This window comes from Cyprinodon tularosa, unplaced genomic scaffold (genome assembly GCF_016077235.1).
Source record: "Cyprinodon tularosa strain WSP-4 unplaced genomic scaffold, ASM1607723v1 ctg144, whole genome shotgun sequence".
Taxonomy (NCBI): Eukaryota; Metazoa; Chordata; class Actinopteri; order Cyprinodontiformes; family Cyprinodontidae; genus Cyprinodon; species Cyprinodon tularosa.
This window is the reverse complement of record NW_024038265.1, coordinates 202,948-225,693: the sequence shown is the minus strand read 5'-3', so window position 1 is coordinate 225,693 and position 22,746 is coordinate 202,948. Positions and strand designations below refer to the sequence as shown.

The 22,746-nt window shown below is 37.5% G+C and overlaps 1 protein-coding gene and 2 long non-coding RNA genes across 3 annotated transcripts in view; 2 read left to right on the top strand and 1 right to left on the bottom strand.

The window, feature by feature from the left end:
* The window catches only part of b3glctb (beta 3-glucosyltransferase b), a 71,550-nt gene extending 50,192 nt beyond the window's left edge, over nt 1-21,358 (bottom strand). The window contains exons 1-3 of the mRNA XM_038278816.1: nt 21,219-21,358; nt 4,282-4,321; nt 3,780-3,889 (exon numbers count right to left, since the gene is read on the bottom strand). Of these exons, the coding sequence (XP_038134744.1) occupies nt 3,780-3,889; nt 4,282-4,321; nt 21,219-21,266 (198 nt within the window). The 5' untranslated portion in view covers nt 21,267-21,358. The remainder of the gene's footprint in view (nt 1-3,779; nt 3,890-4,281; nt 4,322-21,218) is intronic.
* On the top strand, nt 4,886-6,666 carry LOC119779230. Its single transcript, XR_005280199.1, has 3 exons — nt 4,886-5,992; nt 6,079-6,142; nt 6,596-6,666. It is a non-coding gene; the product is annotated as an uncharacterized LOC119779230 (long non-coding RNA).
* On the top strand, nt 6,674-7,123 carry LOC119779229. The gene is made up of 2 exons (XR_005280198.1): nt 6,674-6,732; nt 7,030-7,123. It is a non-coding gene; the product is annotated as an uncharacterized LOC119779229 (long non-coding RNA).
* Nucleotides 21,359-22,746: the final 1,388 nt, after the last annotated feature.

Genomic DNA, 22,746 nt, shown 5'->3' with positions numbered 1-22,746 from the left:
TCAGCTACAGATAAGCCACTGTTCCAAAAGACAACTCCACAGAGGATGATGCCACAACCATGTCATAGATCTTTAGGAGCTTCCCCTGCACTCCAAAAGAGCTCAGTCCCCTCAGTAGGAGGAGTCTGCTCTAACCTTTGTTATACAGAGCCTCATTTTCATTTCTATCAGTTTAGTTTTTGACCATGTTGATATGAGCAAAAGGAGCAGTGAAGAGAGAGATAGAGGGAGAGCAGATAAAAGGAAAATACTGTACCAGAACTGTATATGTTTTAAAAGCCAGATCTTTAATGCATTAAAGTATTGTGTAAGATTAGAATAGAAAATCAAAAGCTGGCTTTGCTTAACAAAAGCGTACCGATTCGGCCACATCTTAACAAAATAGTGTAATTGGGTTAGGGTGTCTACTTTAGATACTGAAGTAAATATGAAGCAACTTATTTCAATTATATTGGAAAGTCTTTTGTGACGCATCTCTAATCACTAGTAGATAGGGGCTTCAAAAGAGAGATGACATAAAAATTAAGTTTACTAGTTTATAATGCCTGAAATATCTGGGTCAGGAGAAGAGCAACAGAGAAATGCCCAGCCTAGCCTATTGGAAAGTCATAATGATATTATTTATCCTTTAAGACTCTAAAAATGGACAGATTTAAAGGGGTCATAGAATAATTCTATAGGGCATTTGGTGCTGGTCCTTAAGGTCTCTGAATAGGGTGTGTAACATTGGTTGGGCGGAAAATGGCACATTTGCTGTTCTATGCGCCCTTATGCAAGCCTGGTTAAAAGCCCTAGAATGAAACGACAGGTTTTCTTCCTTTTATGGTATGCTCATTTCCTGATTTCTATACCTAAAAAAAATGTCCGGTGGGAATTTCAAAATCATCAGGGATTTTGGTCGACTACAGTGAACCAGTGGGCTGGTCTATATGTCAATTTCGGGGCATGAGAAAAGTACAGGCCAGAACCAAATAAGGCAACATCCCTGAATCGACGTCAATTCAGTGCATTGTTTGAATTAGCCCGTTTTATGGTGGAAGTTTAAAATTGTGAGATTTGCAGAGAAAGGAGGTGTTGATGGCGTTTGAACTTCTCTGTACCTCCATTTTACCCCATGAACTATCGTTATCCATCTATGACAATGTAAAGTCAGTTTTGCATTAAATAATGAGATTAAAAACATTTCTGGGGTAGCAGGCCGCAGAACAAGCCTAGAAGTTCTAACTCTTGACCTCAGTGTTTTTTGGGCCCTGCTTACAGCCCTGCATGTGACCAGGTTGTAAGACAATAGGTTATGTGTGATGATCATATAGCATACATGGACACCTTAGATGCCTTTAACGATAATGTGGTCTTAAAGCTTAAAATATGCAATACCATATTTAAAAGGATGACAGACATTTTTTTTGTCTGTGATTTAAAAGCAAGTTTTGAGTCTGTTATTACACAGAGTTTTGAATTCTCTCGCAAGTTATACTTTTTTTCTGCCGCATACTTGATTGAAGAAGAATGTTCCCACTTGTTTCTTTTTTCTACATTCAGTTTTTAAGGAAGACTAGTACAGCAGATCAGATATATGTTGCTTAGTGGCTGAGCAAGAAAGTTCTTGGTTCGATCCCTTGCTCTGGGTATTTCTGTATGGAGTCTGCTGTTCTCCCTGAGCATGCGTCGGTTCTCTCCGGGTACTCCGGCTTCCTCCCACAGTCCGAAAACACAAATGTTAGGTTAATTGGCTTCTCTAAATTCTCCTTAGGTGTGAGTGTGTGTGTGAATGGTTGTCCGCCCAGTTTGTCTCTGTGTTGCCCTGCAATAGACCGGCCTCTCGTCCATAGACAGCTGGAGATAGGCACCAGCACCCATCGTGACCCCAGCTGGGATAAGCGTGGCAGAAAATTGATGGATGGATATAAGGGATATAAAAGAACTACACACGGAAAGTGTGAAAACCTAATTACCAATCATGTATGCAAAACAAATCAACCCCAAGGATGCAGATTATCTTTAAGCTGCCCTTGATTATCTTTAATGAGATTTAGCTGTGGATGGTGTAGCTTCTGGTCACACCCTGGACTAAGAGAAGATACAGATACACCAATCTGCACACAAATGTGTTGCAGATTACATCAAAAACAACATTTCCCGACATGATAGTGGGATGATCTTGGCTGCTTTGTTGCTTAAGTCATGGGTGACTTGTTATAATTAATGAAACCATAAAATCTGCTCTGTAACAGGAAGTTCTGAAATGTCAGACCATCCGTTATTTGACCTTTAAGAAAAGCCCCTCATGGTTGTACAAAGCTACAAGTCCAGTTTTAAAAGGCTTTGAAAATACAGGTTTTAGAAAGGCCTAGTTAAAGGAGAAGTTCGGTTTTTAACACTTTTAGCCCATTTTCTGTAGTGTCCAGGATGAAATCGAATGATCGACACCAAAATTTTGACAATTGGTCCTGTCTCTGCTTTTTGGCTCATTTAGAATCCACCCCTTGCTGCTTTAGAATGGCTTCCATAGAGCATGTCCGATAATGTCCTTAAAACAACCTTAAACGTTCTTTTTTTTAAATTTGCTACTCACCGTGTCGTCAGCGCTGTTCAATGACGTTCCAAAAAAAGTTTCGTAAAGAAAAAACGTTCCTGTAGTGTTTTATTTAGCATTTTGTAAATCCCATTGAGTTCTGTTGGAATAGTCAATATTTCGCTGCCACCGGAAACGGAAATGGGGCCTGTTTACACAGTTGTAGTCTTTTCGCTTCACACTGTGTACTCCGACGTCGAGGTGCTAACGTCTCTGTTAAACACTTTAAAAAACTCTGAAAATGGAATACGAAAGGTGGATTCTTGATTCTCGACGTCGGAGTACACAGAGTGAAGCGAAAAGACTACAACTGTGTAAACAGGCCCCATTTCCGTTTCCGGTGGCAGGGGAATATTGACTATTCCAACATAACTCAATGGGATTTACAAAATGCTAAATAAAACACTACAGGAACGTTTTTTCTTCACGAAACTTTTTTTGGAACGTCATTGAACAGCGCTGACGACCCGGTGAGTAGCATCTTTAAAAAAAAGAACGTTTAAGGTTGTTTTAAGGACATTATCGGACATGCTCTATGGAAGCCATTCTAAAGCAGCCAGGGGTGGATTCTAAATGAGCCAAAAAGCAGAGACAGGAGCAATTGTCAAACTTTTGGTGTCGATCATTCGATTTCATCCTGGACACTACAGAAAATGGGCTAAAAGTGTTAAAAACCGAACTTCTCCTTTAATATCCAGACTTCCTACACCTAAACTTTTGTATCATGACCTTTGTATCATGACCATTAATGCTGAAAACAATCATATGTTGCTGAATTAAAAACATTCTGCAAAGAAAAATGGGTGAAAATCTGTTTGCAGAGATTGACTTAAGCAGATATTAGGTTTGGAGGGCAATTACTTTGTCAGTCAAGGCCAGACTGGCTTGGATACACTTTCTCCCATAGTAGCTGGTATCATTTGAAAACAACATTTGTATTTAGCCAATTCAAAAATACAAAGAAACAAGATCAGTGTGGGGACAATGATTACTATGATTAAAGTTATATTTCTGCTGCTACTTGCAGTAAATACCTAAGTGTCCAGAACTTCTTCATTAAGAGTGAACAAGAGTAAAACAGAGAGAAGAAATGTTTAGTACTTAAACACTCTTGGAGGGATGTTTAGACATATGAAAGACACATATTTAATTTTACTCTCTCTAGTTGTCAATTGTAAATCATTTACTGCTCACAAAATCTTACCTGGCCAAGATTAGCTGCCTCATGCAGAATCTCTTCCTTCCTTTGATGACTCCGTCGGGCATGGTAGGAGTTTCTCTGACTCTGAATCACTATTACCAACTCCTCCAACTCTGCTTAGAGGAGAAGAGACATTTGTAAAACTCTAATTTTACAGTGAGCTGAGCAGATCCGAGCCATCTGACTCATATTTAAAGCTTTATGTTCTCTTTGCAGATGCATGAGTAGTATTTCATGAATTCTAATCATCCTTTCAGTAACAAGGACAAGAAGGCTGTTCTCTAAATCATTAAAGTAGTCGTCAAATTCCAAGTTTTATAGTTATGCCAAAATTAAATTTTTATTTACCCACTAACACCCAGAGCTACTAGACTTTCAAAGCCACAAAAACTCCAGGAGGAGACTAAAATGTTGTCAGGCTTTCCATGAAACTGATTTAATTTTCTAAATGACTGTTTTTACAAACAAAGCATGAAATCAACCTGGAACGAAACGCCACACTCACCAGCAGAGCGCTGTGCAGGCTGTTCCTCGTGCTTTAAAGCCTGCAGGGAGACCAAAGGAGAATGGTCAGGTGGGTCACACACCACGAAGACTCATGGTTAAAGAAAATGTTGTATTGTTAAGCTGCATTTACTGCATTAATACATCTACCTGAATGATTTATACTACATTTCTTTCCCCCACAGAATGGAATTCATCCCAAACTTTCTGTTTCTTTTGTTAAATTGCCCGAAGCATACAACATGAAAACATCTCAATGGATTATAAAACTATTGGCTTGATTGATTCTAATCAGTTTAAAGGAATAGTACACCCAAAACATGATTAGCCTTCATTTTCTACTCACCCCCATGCTGAACAACACTCTGGAGTACTTTTTTGATATCTCAAATGTATCTGGAGATCTGGGAGGCTTCTTGCTGTCTGCTGACATTCAAATAATGGAGGTCTACGGTGACCGAGACAGAAAGATCCATAAAAGTCCACAAAAAACGTGTCAATATTCCTCCATACTGCTCGTCCAATGTATTCCAAGTGTCCTGAGTGGGTAGCATCCAGAATTTACTCGAAACGAACCCTGGTAAAAAAAAAATGTGCTTTATTGTATTTCAAGTATATTCATATTTCCTATAGTTTACTGAAAATGTACTTAGACAAATTGTACTTTTTGTAAATATATAAAAAGTATACTAACATTACGCTTTCATGCTAATACTTTTAACACACTTTAACATAATTACACTATGTTACACTTTATAGAAATATATTATTAAAAAAGTATACTTTAAGTGAAAGTTATGTGTAATTTCTAAAGTGTACTTATTTTAAATTTGTTTTTACATATATTTTTGCTATATTTTAAATTGTATGCTCAAAGTTGTCATTGTAACGTACATTGAAAGCATATTTTAAAAGTACACATTTTAATATCGACACTGTAATATTAAGTTTGAGTGCATTTTAAGTTACATTTGAATCTAATTATGAAGTGAAGTTATATACGCTTGTACTTCAGGTAATTCTTTTGGAAAGTGTTCAATAGTATAACTACAAAAATGCACTTAAACCCTATTATGCAATTTTGTGCTGTGTGTAAAGTACACAGATAGCAATTATTGCAGTTGTTATGTAATGTTTAATAAGTTTTGAAAAAGAAATATGATACAATACATCTTACACACAAAACCACATTGAACAAAACACTAAATGTTCACTTCAAAAGTACAGGTGCACAAAAATGTGTGTTCTGCTGAAAAGCAAGTGGTTTAAAGCTGGTGCAGTGCTACATTATGATCTAACAAATAGCATAACCCACATTGCAACAGAAAAGTTAATACTGGCCAAATGCAAAAGAAATAAACTTAACACATTACAATTGTCTCAAGTGTTCAAAAAAGAACATTTCATTAGTATTGTTTAATGGATCAAAGCAGGGCTACTGCAAACAAGACCAATTGGTGAGTGCACATATTTAAAAGTCGCTGACAGCACTTCATGCATATAGGAGTGATATGTGGAGGTTGTTTGGCCTTGATGTCTGTAAAGTAGTAGCTCCCCAAGAATTTTAGTCTTGGGGAGTTTTTGGTTCAGTACTGATATCAGAATTCCCATAGACTTTGAATGCACCACACCTGCACAGCAGTTAGTCACGGCTCCTCCCTGCTCAGAGCTAGCGTGCTTTTCTTTTAAGGCCTTGGTCTGCATGGAGAGAGGTAACTTTCAAAACATTCCCATTTGGTTTTGAAATCTTAAGATATCTGTATAAAACGCGATTTTGATTATTATATTTGTATTGTAGAAACAGGAGATGTAATCGGTTGAGCAGGAAGATTTGCTGTATTATTGTGTTGAAGAATATCCTGGTGAGTTCACATGAACCTGTGAATGAAATATATATATTTTTTGAGATGTAAAACCAGTCAGGATATAATGTTTTGTAATATATGTAATTTTACTAGCTCTTTTGATTTATTGAATGCATTAGCACAGTGAGAAGGAGGCTAACACACCCCCCATGTGCTCTTCTAAAAAAGAAAATGCACTTTCAAGCTAGCTACATCTTGTGTGATGTTGCTGTAAAACCCCCACAAGGGGTTAACGTAAAATTAACCCTTCATAGGTGTCCTGGATTGTTTTTTCCAGATACAAGTATTGACTACTGACCATAATGATTTCTTAGACAGTGAACCACATGTAAATTGATAATTTTACTTTATATTTTTGTCTGTATAAATGTGGTAAAAACCAATTTATATTATGGTGATTACATGATTTATTTTCCAATTGAAGTAATTGCTCTGCACATTTGTGTGCAGGCTGTTTTTTTTTTTACATAGTTGCAGAATCTGCTGTTACAGCTGAGCAGTTCATTGTATGGACTGGACTAGACTCTACCAGAGATGTTGATGCAGGATGTTCCCAATGCGAATGCCATCCGGTTCCCTGGAGGGTGGTAGGAAAAACAAGGAAACTTAAGGATTTTTCTTCCCTTTCTTTCTGCGGATTCATAATTTTTTTCTTTTCTGAGATCTCTGACAATTTTTGTTGTTACTTTGTTTAATTTTTTTGATCAGATCTGATAAAACCACTTGATGCATCAGATTTATTTAAATTCAACTGAAATGGACAATTTTTTTTTCTGGTGCACTTATGGACCCTGGTATATCATACTGATACAATTTGTCAGACTTTTCTGATGTACTGCTCAAAAATACTATGAATTTACAGTATCTCTCTGTTTGGTTAACAGACGCTGTTCTTCTGGAGTTTCCGTAGACAAGTGTCTCTGATGTGCGCACGGCCATCAGACGAAAATGTAACAATGAGCAGTTCAGCCAAAAAAAGGAAAATAATGTGTGGTGGGCGTGTTTTTGTATGGTGGGAGGGTTTAGGGGTGCAATAATAAGGAATGTTGTTTTTCATTGTTCAGTATTCCTCTGCGTTCTTTAAAGTTTATTTGTAATGTTTAGGTCTGCTGCCTGAAATTGACATATTTCTACAAAGTGTACTAAAGTACCAATATTTGAAAATGTGTTGTAAGTTTTATAATGAAAATGGTTAACGTCGATATGTAAATGTTTATACATTCTGAGATAGTACAAGTTATATTATTTGTAATGTACTATAATTTGGACATGTTTCAAATACATTAAAGTATATTTTTTCATCTGCACGGAAGTATATCCACAAGTCTTTCAGCATTTAGTATACTGTTAATACATTTGCAAGAATGTGCAAGGTAGAAAGTAGTATAGCAATGTAATGATAAAGTATATTTACTATTAACTGCAAAGTATGCTTTTTTAGTAATTGGAATAAGCCAACAGTATAATTAAGCATATTATTACCACAGTAAGAGTATATTAAAAGTATAAAGCTTATATATTTTTAAGACACTAACAAATCATTTTTAATGTAGTTATAATACAACCATAGTGCACTTTAATTTGACTAATTAAGCATATATTAGTACATATAAACTCATATACTTAAAGTATACAAAATATACTTTAAGTTGTTCCACTTTAGCACATCAAAGTACACTAAATACACTTCAAGTTGAGCTTGTCCACAATTTAATTACAATTAAAATATATTTAGTACAAAATTAGTTGTTCCAAAATAGCATCCTTCAAGTTAACTAATCATAAACACACTTAAAGTATAGTAATGATTAGTGTGCCTTCAAGTACACAAAAGTATGCTAAATTTTAGTACACTTAGCACATTTATTTTTCAGCAGGGAAGTCATTTAGAATGTTTTTAGAGCATAAACAGTAGTGTATAGGATTTCCTGAAAGCTCGCACATGCGCGCTCACGACGCTACGGAAGCCGGCCAGAGTGTTGTTCAGCATGGGGGTGAGTAGAAAATGAAGGCTAATCATGTTTTGGGTGTACTATTCCTTTAACTTGAATTGCCATGAGTTCATCTTACAAGTGATTTGAACCAAAAATACAAGTCATTGAAAGATGTGAGAAAGTTGCTACAATTAAAAACGGTACAACAAATGTGAAGTTATTTTGTACTAGGGTCACTGACCACACATCCACACTGGGTGGCAGCAACTCGTAACTTATGCATGCATGCAAAACCAAAGCAAACTCTTCAGCCATGGCTTCAGAAACATTGTTATGAGACCTCTGTTGTATTTTTCCTTTAGATGAGTTGTTTCCTTGTTGAATAATGAAGAATAAAAGTCACCTTAAAAGTTAGAAACATCAGAATATTTAACGTTTGGCAGGCTGTAATAGAGGAATGTATACTTTTATTATCCATTGTATATACAAATATTTTCTAAATGTATTATTTTTCTTTATAACAAAATCTGTTTGTTCTTTAGTGTCTGTTTTATATTCATTCTTTTATGTTTATTCTAATCTAATTCTCTCAGGAAACTGCTGATCTGTAGAGAGAAAACTTGGCTGACATGTTTTTGATTTTCATTTTAATCCTTTCTATAATTTTCCACTTTTTAAAGTTTCCAACCATATATTTAGTTATTGGACTATCATTGCACCTTATACTTATTTTATTCTACTTGTATTTTAACCAATACTCTTTATTTATCTATTTTTACATTGCAAATACGTCTAAATGTTATTGTACTATTTACCTCACTGTGCTGTGACTGTCACTATGTGTAAAGCTGCTGCTACGCTGTAATTTCCCAGCTCGGGATTAAAACAGTCTGTCTGTCTATATTTATCCTAAGCAAAGAAAATAAAAATCTATTCAGTTCTGTTATAGTATATACAATACAAGATGTATCAATGAACTTTAACTTATAACATACTTCTTTATATTTGACAGATCCTTTTTAATCTTTAAACTAGGGCTGAAGCTATTCATCGGATTAATCATGAATAATCGTCAACTACTTTAGTAAATGATTAATTGTAACTGGAGTATAAAGACTCTTAGCATGTCCTTAGCTGACAGAGCATCCACTTAGAGCAGTAAATATATCAAGATTGTAAAAAAAAAATAAAAAATCAACATATTGCATTTAAGATTTAAAAAATATGCTCTATTCAGAACTTCTCAAGCGGAAAACTTTGAGTTCCACCTGGTTTAATTTCGTAAAACGTCTTCTTTAAAGAATCTTTCACTATCAGATTATTAATTGATTAATTGAAAAAATAATCGAAAGATTCATCAATTTGCAAAATAATCCTTAGTTGCAGGCCTAGTTTTAAAAGAATTTTGCTCTGACATTATTAAAAGCTTTTAATAAATAATTCCTGCTTTGCTCTGAGTAAAAACATTTTCGTGTTTAGCATGTCTTTAAAAATGCTAAAAATAGCAACATTTTGCAGATAAAACAACATAAAAAGGGTAGTATCATGCAAAATGATTCATATCCCTCTGAAAAGTTTCCCACAAGCAGGATTTACCTTGTTGTAACAAATGAAAATTGCTTTAAACAGAATGAAAAATTGGTAGAGTTTAGGGTCTTTTTCCAGTCTTGTATCTTATGCAGCTTCTAACAGATTTCTTCCCTGACTGTCCTGGATTTAGCCCAATCCATCATCTCATCAACTCTAAACCAGTTTCTCTGTACCTGCAGAAGAAAACCATCCTAACATCCTGATGTTACCGCATCTATGTTTGCAATGGCGATTTCGTAAGCTGGACAGAAAGATAAATGTCGACAGATTCTCTCTTTTGAGTTGTGGATCTTTCACAGCTACTCTCAGCTTAAAAATCTCCTAAGATTAGTTTTACTGCACTACCTCTACTTGAGAAATATTATTTTGGAATAATGCATCTCTGACTTTAGTACAACTCTGGCAATTTTTTTCACATCAAGTTCAATGATAGTGAAAACCAAACATGTTAAGCCAAAAATTACCAGATAAACACACTCAACCCTCAACTTTGTTATAATGTATATATATATATATATATATATATACATATAGACATAAATGTATATATACGTATCTGTACATATAAACATATATATATATGTATATATACAGACATATATATATATATATATATATATATATATATATATATATATATATATATATATATATATATATATATATATATATATATATATATATATAAATATGCCTTTATATATATATATATATATATAAATATGCCTTTATATATATATATATATATATATATATATATATATATATATATATATATATATATATATATATATATATATATATATATATATATATATATATATATATATATAGACTGAAGGACAGCACAGAGGCACTAATCATGGCAGCACAAGAACAGGCACTCAGTACAAGATCAATAGAGGCCAGGGTCTACCACACCAGGCAGGACCCCCGATGCAGACTGTGCAAAGATGCCTCTGAAACAATACAGCACATAACAGCAGAGTGTAAAATGCAGGCAGGAAGTGCATACATGGAACGCCACAACCAGGTAGCTGTCATAGTGTACAGGAACATCTGCCATGAGTATGGGCTGGAAGTCCCAAGGTCAAAATGGAAGACACCTCCTAAGGTAGTTGAGAATGACCGAGCTAAGATCCTATGGGACTTCAAGATCCAGACTGACAAACAGGTGATGGCTAACCAACCAGACATCGTGTTGATGGACAAACAGCAGAAGAAGGCAGTAGTGATAGATGTGGCAATCCCAGGCGTAACCTGCATAAAATAAGAACCCGTATTTTATTTTGGCGGGTCAAATTGATAGCACCCTTTAAGTTCCGGGTCACAGGTGACTCAGATCTGAATAGCTGTTGCTGCTGTCGCTGTGGCTAGCTGCTCGTCTCGGCGTCTTCTAAACTAATAGAAGAATACGGCTGGATCAAGGCTTACTAAGACGGCCGAAGGATTTAACTGAGTGTTTTCTGTCGACCGCTCGACGGTGAGTCGTTTAATTTACGTATTTTGTTTTTCTTTAGAAATAGAAATGCGGTGGCGACACGCCCACTAAATTTGTGCATTTAAAGATTGAAAAGTATATTTATTGATTTAAGGGTCATTTTCTTTTGTTAATTTTGTGGCCGAATGGATTATATGTTGTTAAAATATTAAATAGGCCTTTTGATTTTTGTAGATTCATCCTTTTAGGACGGTTTCAGTTACTTTTTATTAAATTTTGCTAACAGCCTACAGAACTCTGGGCTTAGACATATTTTTTTTTTTTTTGTGAGGAATAAGAGGAAAAAAACAATTCTTTTTTTGAAATGATATGGAAGTCAATTAAGTTTAATTGACTGCGTCAATTAAACTTAGATGGAATTTAAAAAGTGCACTTTACTTTGATCTGTACCGGTAACTTTACTTTGATCTGTACCGGTAACTTTACTTTGATTTGTACCGGTAACTTTAATCTGATCGCGATCTTTAATTTAAATTCATGAGAACCACTTATTGAAATGAAGTTATTTATTTATGTTGTAATTGTTGAATGTTTATTTATTTTGAATAACATTTTAACAATGTTTAAATATGATAGCTAATTTGTATTTTTATTTATGACCTTGTTTAGGTCAGGTTTTTTTTCACCCCCTGTGTCACGTCAAGATGGCGAGCTACCGGATCACCGCAGCTTCGCGGTAGGATTTACATGAACCAAGTTACTTTCTCATTCTGAACTTATTTGCTTTGGGTTATGGACAAGAAAAACCCTACAACAATCAGACATTGATTGATGAACCGTTGAATCACTCTAGATTCATGAATGGACTAAAAAGGAAACTCTTGGGTGACATAAGGATTTATTGTTTTGTTGATGTGTTTGTTTGTTTTTGTTTCTTGTCGTATTTTTGGTTATATCATAAAAGAAGTCACTGTTGTTATAAATATTATTAATATTGCATACCTTTATATATATATATTTGAAAAAGACTCAAACTTGAATATAATAATTGAAACATACTTCGGTCTAATGGTATTTTGTTCACACCCACGGGCTCCATAGGCGAACCTATCTGAGTGCCTATTATAACTGGCTGCAGTCAGGCGCCTAGCCTTAAATAAGCGTTACACGTGGCGAGCTAGCCAGGAGCTTGTGTGTGTGAACATTTTTTTTTTTTGGGCTATTTCTCATTTTGAACATTTATTTCAGTTGTAGGAATAGGAAATTCTAAGTAAAATATTCAACTTTTTCAAAAGGTAAAATAAAGAATACTTAATTAAAAAAAAACATGATGGATATTGTTGAGCAATCTGGTATAAATGTATCACAGTCTGTGATGATTACTGGTGCTACCGATACCAAGGTTGATGAGGAAATACTTAATTGCTTAAGTAGATACGGTAAACTTAACCGCACTTTATATGTAACTGATTCCTCAAGCACGTTTTTTAAAAACCTGATCGTTGAGTTTGCAGATTTAGCTGCTTTTTCCGCACTACAACCGCTTCTACCTTATACTTACACCTCTCAAACAAATACTGACCGAGTGTTTTGTGTCACCGCTTTGGCATTCGAGTATGCAGCCACAGAGGGCAGCAGCAGCAAACATCAGCCCAACTACATCGCTGAGCTCAGGAAAATTGCTGATCAAAGCGGCCATCGTTTTGAAGATGTTCTGAAGACAGTAATGAGCCAGATAGGCCAACATCTGCATGCAGCAGGAGCAGATGAAAATTTTGATGATGATGATGATGATGATGATGATGATGACTATGACGATGATGAGGAAGAGGACGGAGTAAAGGTGAAAGAGGAAAGGGAAGTGGATAAATTTACTACTGCACAGCCAGTGCAAACGGACTTAGGATCATTATCCTCACTTCCTCCTGCTCATTCATCCTCGGGCCAGGGAGCACGACCTCGTCGAAAGCAAACTGGACCAGCTCCAGGACTGTCGCTTTCTACCAATGATCTTAACCCACCTCAGATACAACGGGTTGTTGTTGAACATGTGGTTCGAAATACTGATTTGACTGGTCCAACCTCACTTCGTCTCCGTACTTTTTCAGGAAGGTTTCCTAAGCCGAGTCATGAAGCTGACTTTGAGTCCTGGCGTTCCCAGATTGAGTCTCTGCTTGCTGATTCCAGTCTCTCTGCACTACATGTCACTAGACGAATCACAGAGAGTTTGTCATCACCTGCAGCTGATTTAGTCAAAGGTTTGAGCCCCAATACAGTACCAACAGTTTTGCTAAGAGTACTAGATTCTGCTTTTGGAACAGTGCAGGACGGTGAAGAATTGTTTGCACAGTACTTAAACATTCTGCAGAATCCAGGGGAACGACCATCCACTTACCTTCAAAGGCTTCTGCTCACCCTCAACACTGTTGTGAAGCAAGGAGGAATTTCACCTGCTGACATCAATAAACATTTACTCAAACAGTTTTGTCGTGGGTGTTGGGATAACACTGTCATCACAAAGTTACAGCTGGAACAAAAGAGAGACAACCCACCATCTTTTTCTGACTTGTTGTTGTTACTCAGGACAGAAGAAGATAGGCAACATGCTAAAGAGTCACTTATGAAAAAGCACATTGGAACGTCTAAACAGAAAGTTCACGTTCAGTCCCAAAGTGCCTGTTCTTGTGGACATTCTACGTCCAATGAAGAGCTAAACGAAATGAAAAAACAACTTCAGAAACTACAGCAGCAAATGTCTCAACTTCTGTCCAGGAAGAGTCCAGCTGAATTTAAATCCATGTCGAAACAGAACAAGTCCTACTTTTCACCTCAGGTACGAACCAAGCCCAAGCCTTGGTACTGTTTTAATTGTGGAGAAGACAGCCATCTTTCCTCCTCCTGCACAAATAAAGCAAACCCAAGTCTGGTTGAGCAGAAAAAGAAACTGTTACGCCAGAAGCAACAAGCATGGGATGCCAAAAATTCAAAATCTTTAAACTAGAAACAGCTCCTGTAGTGGGACACACAGAAGCTGTGTATATGAACAGTCCCAAAGAACGCAGGATAAGAACACTGCCACAAGGTCTTATTGGCACAAAGAGCACATGTCAAGTTCAGATACAAGGAGAACAGTTTAACTGCCTCCTTGATTCTGGCTCACAGGTTACTACTATCCCCTACTCCTTCTACAATACTTACCTCAGGGACCATGAAATCAAACCAATAAACAACCTGTTGGAAATAGAAGGAGCAAATGGACAAACAGTGCCTTACCTGGGATATGTAGAGATCAACATGACCTTCCCACCTGAATTGTTTGGTTTACCTGTTGAAGTTGACACACTTGCTCTTGTTGTGCCTGATAATAAGCCATCTCAACATCTGGTTCTCATTGGCACAAATACCTTAGATGTTGCTTACAGCAAACATTTTGACACTCACCCTGACGAGTCATTTCAACCTACAGTCTCTGGTTATATAGCGGTGTATAAGATCCTCCAACACCGCTATGCCCAGAGTTCGAATGAACTTACTGCAACTGTCACCCTGCAGTCTAGTCAGCCCCAAATCATTACTGCTGGGCAGACCACAGTTGTAGAAGGGTGCTTAGCTTCAAGATTGTGGCAAGGAGAAAAACAAGTCCTCCTGGAACATCCGAGTTCCTATGCCCTCCCTGGTGGGCTCATGGTAAAAACCTGCCTCATTGACTTGCCTCAACACGGGCCGTGTCATGTGCCAGTCGTTGTGAGCAATGAGTCGAACCATGAGATTCATATTCCAGCACGAGCAGTCATAGCAGAAATCAGCACTTTCCAGAGTGTGATCTCACAAGAGCAAACAGTCCACAATTCAACCCAGTCTACAGAGTCCCTACAACCATCTCAACCACAATACAAGTTTGGAGACTCACCTTTATCTCCAGAATGGAAGCAGCGAATCATCCAGAAACTCAACAGTATTCCTGAGGTGTTTGCAAAGCACGAGCTGGACTTCGGCCGGACAGACAAAGTTAAACATCAAATCAAGTTGTCTGATCCCACTCCTTTCAAACAAAGGCCAAGGCCAATCCACCCTCAGGATATTGATGCTGTAAGAAAGCATTTGCAAGAGCTTTCTGATTCCGGAGTAATACGTGAGTCTGATTCACCATTTGCTTCTCCAATTGTGGTTGTACGCAAGAAGAACGGCAGTGTACGCCTCTGTATAGACTATAGGAAGCTAAATCTTCAAACAATAAAGGACGCCTATGCTCTACCCAAGCTTGAAGATACATTTTCTGCCCTTTCTGGATCAAAGTGGTTCACTGTGTTAGACCTTAAGTCGGGCTATTACCAGATTGAAATGGAGGAAAAGGATAAATCCAAAACTGCCTTTGTATGTCCATTGGGGTTTTGGGAATTCAACCGCATGCCGCAAGGGGTCACCAATGCCCCAAGTACATTCCAAAGGTTGATGGAAAAATGCATGGGAGACTTAAATTTAAAAGAAGTTTTGGTTTTCATCGATGATTTAATCGTTTTTGCACCTACCTTGGAAGAACATGAAGAGCGCCTGATGAAAGTTCTCAACAAACTTAAGGATTTTGGGTTGAAGCTGTCAGTTGAGAAGTGTGTGTTTTTCCAAACATCTGTGAAGTATCTGGGGCATGTTGTGTCCCAGAATGGTGTTGAGACAGATCCAGATAAGATCAAAACACTTACCTCCTGGCCAGTGCCCAAAAACCTAAAAGAGCTGAGGTCTTTTCTCGGTTTCTCTGGATATTACCGCCGTTTCGTCCAAGGATATTCAGCCATAGTTAAGCCATTGCATGACCTGACTGCTGGTTATCCGCCATCTCAGAAGAAACTGAAGCCAACGGTTAGGCCAGAGAATTACCTGAACCCCAAGGCACCATTTGGAGGACGATGGACTCCAGTGTGTGAAAAGGCTTTTGAAACCATAATCGAAAGATTAGTCTCTGCCCCTGTATTGGCATTTGCTGATCCACAAAAACCCTACATACTCCACACCGATGCCAGTTCTACCGGTCTTGGTGCGGTGTTGTATCAGGAGCAGGGCGAAAAGAACAGAGTTGTGGCATATGCCAGCAGAGGTCTCTCGCGGAGTGAATCCAAGTATCCAGCTCACAAATTGGAATTTCTCGCTCTGAAATGGGCAGTGACAGAGAAATTCAATGATTATCTTTATGGTGCTCAGTTCACAGTTGTCACAGACAGCAATCCACTGACTTACCTGTTATCCTCAGCAAAACTTGATGCTACCGGTTACAGATGGCTTTCAGCTTTGTCAACATTCACATTCAAGATCATCTACAGAGCCGGAAAGCAGAACATGGATGCTGATGGATTGTCTCGACGACCTCATGGTGAGCTGTCTGATGATCCTACCTCCCGGAAGGAACATGAACGAGTCCTGAAGTTCGTTCAGCATCACCTCAACGAACCAGATTATGTTTCCATTGATCAGCACACCATCGAAGCAGTTTGTGCCCGTCACCTGGTGTATAGCCCAGGTGCACATCTTGACCACGCTCTGCTGTTGTCTATGACCACTCATGTCAACAGCCTACCTGACAGCTTTACTGACGATGAACAGTTCAGCTCCCCTTCACTTCCTCGATTCTCAGCAGATGACATTGCAGCTAAGCAGCGTGACGACCCTGTTATCCGCCATGTCATAGCTCAGCTGGAACGAGGAGAATCACCATCACCATCGGTGAAGGAAGAACTTCCTGAACTGCCCCTTCTACTCCGAGAAGTAAATAAAATGGAGCTCCAAAACAACCTTCTCGTTAGGAGGAGACAAGTGGGAAGTGAAACAAAGTACCAACTAGTATTACCTGAGGGGTATCGAGCTGTTGTGCTGCACCAACTGCATAACCAAATGGGTCATATGGGAATTGACAGAACTATAGACTTAGTCCGTTCCCGTTTCTACTGGCCTAGGATGTTTATTGATGTTGTCAATAAAATCAGAACCTGTGAAAGATGTGTGAGACGCAAATCATTACCAGAACGAGCTGCACCTTTGGTCAACATCAAAACCACTCACCCCTTGGAGTTGATGTGTATGGATTTCCTCTCTGTAGAACCGGATCGCAGAATCAAAGACATCCTTGTTATAACAGACCACTTTACAAAGTATGCCATTGCTGTGCCTACTCCAAACCAAAAAGCTAAGACCGTTGCTAAGTGTTTGTGGGATAATTTCCTTATGCATTATGGCATTCCGGAAAAGCTGCACAGTGATCAGGGCCCAGATTTTGAATCAAGAACCATCCGAGAACTCTGTAAAATGGCCAACATTCACAAAATAAGGACCACACCATATCATCCAAGAGGAAATCCTGTGGAACGTTTTAACAGAACGCTTCTGGACATGCTGGGAACATTATCTGAAAAAGAAAAAACTCATTGGACGGATTTTGTAAAACCACTAGTGCATGCTTACAACTGCACAAAAAACGATGTCACAGGATACTCACCATACGAGCTGATGTTCGGACGCCAACCCCGCCTACCGGTGGATTTAGCTTTTGGACTGCCATTAAATGAGGATGGATTTTGTTCCCACACACAGTATGTGCAAAAGTTAAAGTCCCACCTGGAGGAAAGTTACAAACTGGCCAGTAAGAACTCAGCTAAAGTGATGCAGCGTAACAAAACCCGATTTGACCAGAAAGTTACTGCATCAGAACTAAATGTTGGAGACAGAGTCCTAGTAAGGAACGTGCGACTAAGGGGGAAGCACAAACTCGCAGATAAGTGGGAGTCGTCTGTGTATATTGTTGTGAAGAAAGCCGGCAATCTTCCTGTGTACACAGTCAGACCGGAAGGCCAGAACAAACCACTAAGAACCCTGCATCGAGACCTTTTATTGCCATGTGGATACTTACCTTTTCCTGAGGAAGAAATGCCTACCAGAGCTAAAAGGAAATCTCCTGTGTTTTCTCCAGTATCTCCTGATGATGAAGAGGGTCCATCAGAGGAAGAACTAGTCGATCCACCTTTGCACATTCCATCATCTTTTGAACCTGTCAGATTTACGCTTGATATTGACCTGCCTCCTGTCGAGCAGTCTGTCCCAGGAACTGAACAGTTTGTTCCCATCACACAATCTCCAGTGCCTGTAACTGAAGAGGACAGTGATGCTGAGGATGATGAACCCAAACCTGTGGAAGGGGAACTTATGACTGTTAAAGAGGAACAACTAGCAGTAGAGAGTGAGGAACCTGAAATTGACTCTGAACAACTCAATCCTGCTGAAGTCTCCAGAGCTGAAGGAAGACTCTCTCCAGATCCTGATACTCCAGAGTCTGACAATGCGGAACATGACACACAAGAAACTGATATATTTGACATTCCCAGCCATACTGAAGAACCTCACTCACCAGTGGATTCAGTATCTCTGGACAGTGAAGACCAACCTCTGAGACGTTCTAGCCGCACAAGAAATCCACCTGATCGATTACAGTACACTTAACCTGGCAAACCATTACTGAAAAGCATTCAGGCTTTGCTTCACGGTTTGAGCTCTGCTTTCTCCTTCGCCCTTCAAGAAGATGAAGAAGAACAGTTCATTGCTCCGTACTCCAGTCAGCCTCCCATTTGCTGCCAGCCTGGTGCATGTACGAGGACGTACATGGGATCAGGAGGGGAGGGTGTAACCTGCATAAAATAAGAACCCGTATTTTATTTTGGCGGGTCAAATTGATAGCACCCTTTAAGTTCCGGGTCACAGGTGACTCAGATCTGAATAGCTGTTGCTGCTGTCGCTGTGGCTAGCTGCTCGTCTCGGCATCTTCTAAACTAATAGAAGAATACGGCTGGATCAAGGCTTACTAAGACGGCCGAAGGATTTAACTGAGTGTTTTCTGTCGACCGCTCGACGGTGAGTCGTTTAATTTACGTATTTTGTTTTTCTTTAGAAATAGAAATGCGGTGGCGACACGCCCACTAAATTTGTGCATTTAAAGATTGAAAAGTATATTTATTGATTTAAGGGTCATTTTCTTTTGTTAATTTTGTGGCCGAATGGATTATATGTTGTTAAAATATTAAATAGGCCTTTTGATTTTTGTAGATTCATCCTTTTAGGACGGTTTCAGTTACTTTTTATTAAATTTTGCTAACAGCCTACAGAACTCTGGGCTTAGACATATTTTTTTTTTTTGTGAGGAATAAGAGGAAAAAAACAATTCTTTTTTTGAAATGATATGGAAGTCAATTAAGTTTAATTGACTGCGTCAATTAAACTTAGATGGAATTTAAAAAGTGCACTTTACTTTGATCTGTACCGGTAACTTTACTTTGATCTGTACCGGTAACTTTACTTTGATTTGTACCGGTAACTTTAATCTGATCGCGATCTTTAATTTAAATTCATGAGAACCACTTATTGAAATGAAGTTACTTATTTATGTTGTAATTGTTGAATGTTTATTTATTTTGAATAACATTTTAACAATGTTTAAATATGATAGCTAATTTGTATTTTTATTTATGACCTTGTTTAGGTCAGGTTTTTTTTCACCCCCTGTGTCACGTCAAGATGGCGAGCTACCGGATCACCGCAGCTTCGCGGTAGGATTTACATGAACCAAGTTACTTTCTCATTCTGAACTTATTTGCTTTGGGTTATAGACAAGAAAAACCCTACAACAATCAGACATTGATTGATGAACCGTTGAATCACTCTAGATTCATGAATGGACTAAAAAGGAAACTCTTGGGTCACATAAGGATTTATTGTTTTGTTGATGAGTTTGTTTGTTTTTGTTTCTTGTCGTATTTTTGGTTATATCATAAAAGAAGTCACTGTTGTTATAAATATTATTAATATTGCATACCTTTATATATATATATTTGAAAAAGACTCAAACTTGAATATAATAATTGAAACATACTTCGGTCTAATGGTATTTTGTTCACACCCACGGGCTCCATAGGCGAACCTATCTGAGTGCCTATTATAACTGGCTGCAGTCAGGCGCCTAGCCTTAAATAAGCGTTACACAAGCGACAGCAACATCAAGAAGAAAGAACACGAGAAGCTTGAGAAATACCAAGGACTGAAGGAGGAGCTAGAAAAGATGTGGAAAGTGAGAGCAGCAGTGGTGCCAGTGGTAATTGGAGCACTGGGGGCTGTGACCCCCAAACTGGGAGAGTGGCTACAGCAGATTCCAGGTAAAACATCAGAGGTCTCTGTCCAGAAGAGCGCAGTCCTAGGAACAGCTAAGATACTGCGCAGAACCCTCAAACTCCCAGGCCTCTGGTAGAGGACCCGAGCTTGAGGATGACACATACCACCCCACGAGGGGTGAGAAAACAGTTGTTTTGTTTGTTATATATATATATATATATATATATATATATATATATATATATATATATATATATATATATATATATATATATATATATATATATATATTCCGATTTATTAGCTAATATTAATTTGAAATGGGGCATAAAATCCAACTTAACCATACTATGTTATATTTTTATTTTTAAAAACAATAAACCGCACTTATCCTTAGTATTACAATGCTTTAGAAAGCAAGCATATATAAAAACCAGGAACCTTTTTACATGGTTTTGATACATACGAGTAAAATACATGAATCTTCAAACAGGCTTTAAACAAATTATACCAACAAGCACACATCTTTTCAAATCGAGGCCGTGTATTATGACATCTGGTTTCGCTAGGTGTTTACAAAGCTTTAACAGAATACAAAAATTAAATAAAAAAACGGAAAGCAAATTCCGAGATATGTAAAATGCTGCATCAAGTCAAGAAACACCACGGATGAATAATTTCCTCTTCCGCTATCAAAATAAAAGTGTGCGGTTTTTTTTAATGAAGCAATAGTTAATACAATGGGCTTTCCGAATTATTTGAAATAATTCTGTTAGGTGAAGAAGCATGTTTTACACATCCAACTGAATTTTATGAACCGACGTATTTAAGTTTCTATCAAATAGCGACTTTTACTTTGTAGCTCTAATTCACGCAGCTTCCGCTCGTCAGCTGCCATTAGTTGTAGCTTGTTGTAGCGATTTAGCTAACGCAGGCAGTGTGTAACTACGGCATTGACTGAACTTACCGAGGCAAAGAAAAAACGCAGCGACCAGTTTAAAGCCAACAACCACATTATGGTCTGACTTTACAGCAGTGGCTGTTGCTTTACCGGGAGAGTCTGACCCGCTCTGACTTAGCCGTCCACCTGCCTATAGATGGAAGCTCGTTCACCGCCAAGCAATAGCGGCCTCTAGTGGACACTGTCATTATTGCTGATGTAGAAAAATGCTAGAGCTCAGTTTTTAGATTTACTGTAAGATACTGTAAAAAAAAAAAAAAAAAAAAAAAAAGGGTTTCATTTTCCAGTTAATAATGCTTCAAAACCAGAAGCCTAATTTTTGATTATTTTATTTTATAAACTTGAAATTATATTGTATAAATGTCTTATACAAAGCTTAAACAATCTTATACAGCATTCAAACTGCAAGAAAAGGACAGACCTATATTGCAGCCACAAAGATCCAAAGTGTGTGAGAAATTATTAACAGAAAACATTTATAATATTAGCAGTATTAGGTGTGGAGTGGTATAATATGCTTCTCTGAATTGTTATTGCAAAAAATTGTATTGTTATACTTGATGATTGTGTTTGTATGAGTTTTAAAGCTATTTTGATCGATTTGGAGCACTTTGTTAAAGTTTGCATGAATTGATGCATGTCCCAAGCAGGATTCAAACCAGTAATTTTCTCGTTTTTCTTTTTTGTCTTTCTCTTTCCTTCTTCTTCCCCTTACCTCTACAGACTATTGGGGCAAAGACAACGAATATTATCAAAGTTTTTATGTTGTTCAAATTCCTACCGTCTGCTTAATTGATAGAAGTAGCAGCTTTCATGTTTTCACAAACCAACTGACTACTTAATTGGCTTAAGATGTGTAATAAAAATATTTTAAACATGGTGGAACAACATTGTCATTTTTTTCCCCTCAATTGATTTACTTTTTAAAAAACAAGAAATAATTTGATAAATGGGTATAATTTTCTAAGTACATTAAACATTTGTTGTAACAGTAACATCTTACTACTCAAATAACTGTAAGCAAAAGTCTGATTACTTCTGCTATGCATATCCACCACACATAGAAGTAACTTCCTAAAGTAGTGGATTGTTATGTTGTGCAAGATCTTAAAGAAATATTGAGAGAGGGTAAGATAAGATTGGATAGATTTTATTGATCTCACAGTGGATTAATTCACTTGTCACACTGGCTCAATAGTAGTAGTAGTATTTAGGATGAATTTTCAGTGTTGATAGTCTGAAAAACATGATTGCAGGAGCTGAATACTTAAGCTGTATGGTAAAGTGACATTCTGAATACACCTGTATGTCTGATTTTAAGCCATGTTTGCCATGTAAGATTTTCTTTTGAAAGGGAAAACTACAACAAAGACCTAAACCTGACTTAAACCTAATTCTGCTAAATACGTCGTCATTTAAACTGTTTTTTATGGACTCTTTAAAAACATCAAACTGCAGCGTTCCCAAAAAGAACCTCGTTAAAATTATTATTGCAAGAAAGATATAAGACATGTATGTCTGCATTAACACCAAC